Source organism: Austrofundulus limnaeus, unplaced genomic scaffold (assembly GCF_001266775.1).
Source record: "Austrofundulus limnaeus strain Quisiro unplaced genomic scaffold, Austrofundulus_limnaeus-1.0 Scaffold311, whole genome shotgun sequence".
NCBI lineage: Eukaryota > Metazoa > Chordata > Actinopteri > Cyprinodontiformes > Rivulidae > Austrofundulus > Austrofundulus limnaeus.
Genome location: NW_013952713.1, coordinates 613,199 through 615,048, shown reverse-complemented (window position 1 = coordinate 615,048; position 1,850 = coordinate 613,199). Strand labels below are relative to the sequence as shown.

At 37.6% G+C, this 1,850-nt stretch overlaps 1 protein-coding gene across 1 annotated transcript in view; it reads right to left on the bottom strand.

Moving 5' to 3' along the window:
• LOC106527157 (solute carrier family 12 member 9) overlaps nt 1–1,850 on the bottom strand; it is a gene marked incomplete at its 5' end in the record, with an annotated part of 91,294 nt that overhangs the window by 3,938 nt on the left and 85,506 nt on the right. Inside the window, 1 exon segment of the mRNA XM_014021958.1 lies at nt 1,214–1,360. Coding sequence (XP_013877412.1) covers nt 1,214–1,360 — 147 coding nt within the window.

The following is a 1,850-nucleotide window of genomic DNA, read 5'->3' as shown; positions in this document are numbered from 1 at the left end:
TATTTTTTTTTTTTAGAGTTGTCTACAAAGTGGAATAATTTCTGTTGTAACAGGGATCAGGACAGTAAATCTGAAAATGCAAATAAAAGATGAGAAGTTCGATGTATATTGACCAAAGTTATAAAGATTTAATTATGTAGTATATGCAACATGACAGTTATTAGTAAACTGATTAGGATGAACAGACTGGTTTTTGATTGTTTATCACATAATGCACCAGATTATTACACCACCCCATTTTGTAATAATTGCCGCAAAATGTAATAACGTTATTACATAATGTGGTGAAGATTTTTATTACATTTTGCTTCAATTATTACATAATGCAGTTTTAGCATGAGTTTATTACATTTTGAAGTCTGATTTTGTTACATTATTACATAATGCGCTGTTATTACAAAATGAGGTCTTACAGGGTATAATCTTTAGACTTGTGTTTACAGGTAAACTGAAGGTTATAAAAACCTCAGGAAAGCAAGAATTGTTAACACAGCACGTAGCTTACCTTTCCACATAACCAGTTCAACTATTTTTATTCCAAACACTGCAAAATCGTCCAACTTCCTGATTGTTGCCAGGCTGCTGCCATGCCCCAATTTCCTCATTTTAGCTGGAGTTTACATTTACCCATTTTGTCTCTGCATCTGAAGTTTTCCTGTTTTCTCTCGGCCGTCATGTGTCCTGTGATCATCACTGACCAGCCACAAACAATTATTAAGTAAAGTGGTTCTGCATATGACTCTCATGCACTACCAATAGATCACCCTGATAAACCTGTGGCTGAGAGTTTTCCAAAATCACTCCTCAGTTTTCTTAAAGATAAATTAAAACTATTTAACGCCCCTGAAGTTCAATAAATTTTATGCTTTTAATGTCATTTAAGGCCTTGATTTTAGATAAATCCATTTAATGACTTTTAAGGCATTTTATGACCTACAGAAACCCTGTTAAATTAGGTAAAAATATAAATAAAAAGTTTACTTTTTTGGGGGGTGGGCCATACTGAAGTCACCCTTGGGCCCAATGGTGGCCCACAAGCTGCTAGCTGGTACTGTTCATGCTTTGGTTCCTATTTATCTGGTAGACCCTTCTCTGTTGATTTTGGAAACTGATCTTCCTCAAGACCCCTCATTAGTTGTGGAGTTCCTCAGGGATCTGTGCACTCGCTGTCATATGTAGCTGCAGTTACATAGCTGGCAGTATTGCTACTGACCCAGTCCAGAGATGAAGAGGAGATGCTGGACACCATGACGTACAGAATCAGCCAGTGTCAGGTTGACAAAGGCTTTGATGTTTAGATGGTCCACCAGAGCGAGCCAGGAGTCATATTGGGACTGCAGGGGGTCAGACGGTAAAGTGCCTGGAAGCAAAAAAAAAACAAACCTATAAAATAAAATCAATAACAGAATGTGGGACGATGACGGTAAGTGGTAAGAAATACAGTGGAACAGCAGAATGTTGACTAGAGCTCAGAGTATACTCACTTTTTTATGCATGATGAGATATAAAATCAGACGTCTTTTAGTCTAATATGATTTGATTCATGTATACTGTGTCCTTGTAAAACCTTGCCTATCTGTGCATTTGTCCTTATGTTCCCTGTTTTTGTTATCAAAACAATGAGCTGCAGAATCCCTTAAAATTTCTTCATTTTTGCCAGCCTGGATACTTTTCCATGCACCATTTCCCTTTAGTTTCTGGCCTTGGAAGTTAGGTTTGGGTGTCACACTGGAGGCATGACACAAAGGATTTTAATTTAAGTTTTGCTTTTAATAACGCCACTCTGCATATGTTTGCCTCTCTGCATCTCTCTCTCTCTCTCTCTCTCTCTCTCTCTCTCTCTCTCTCTC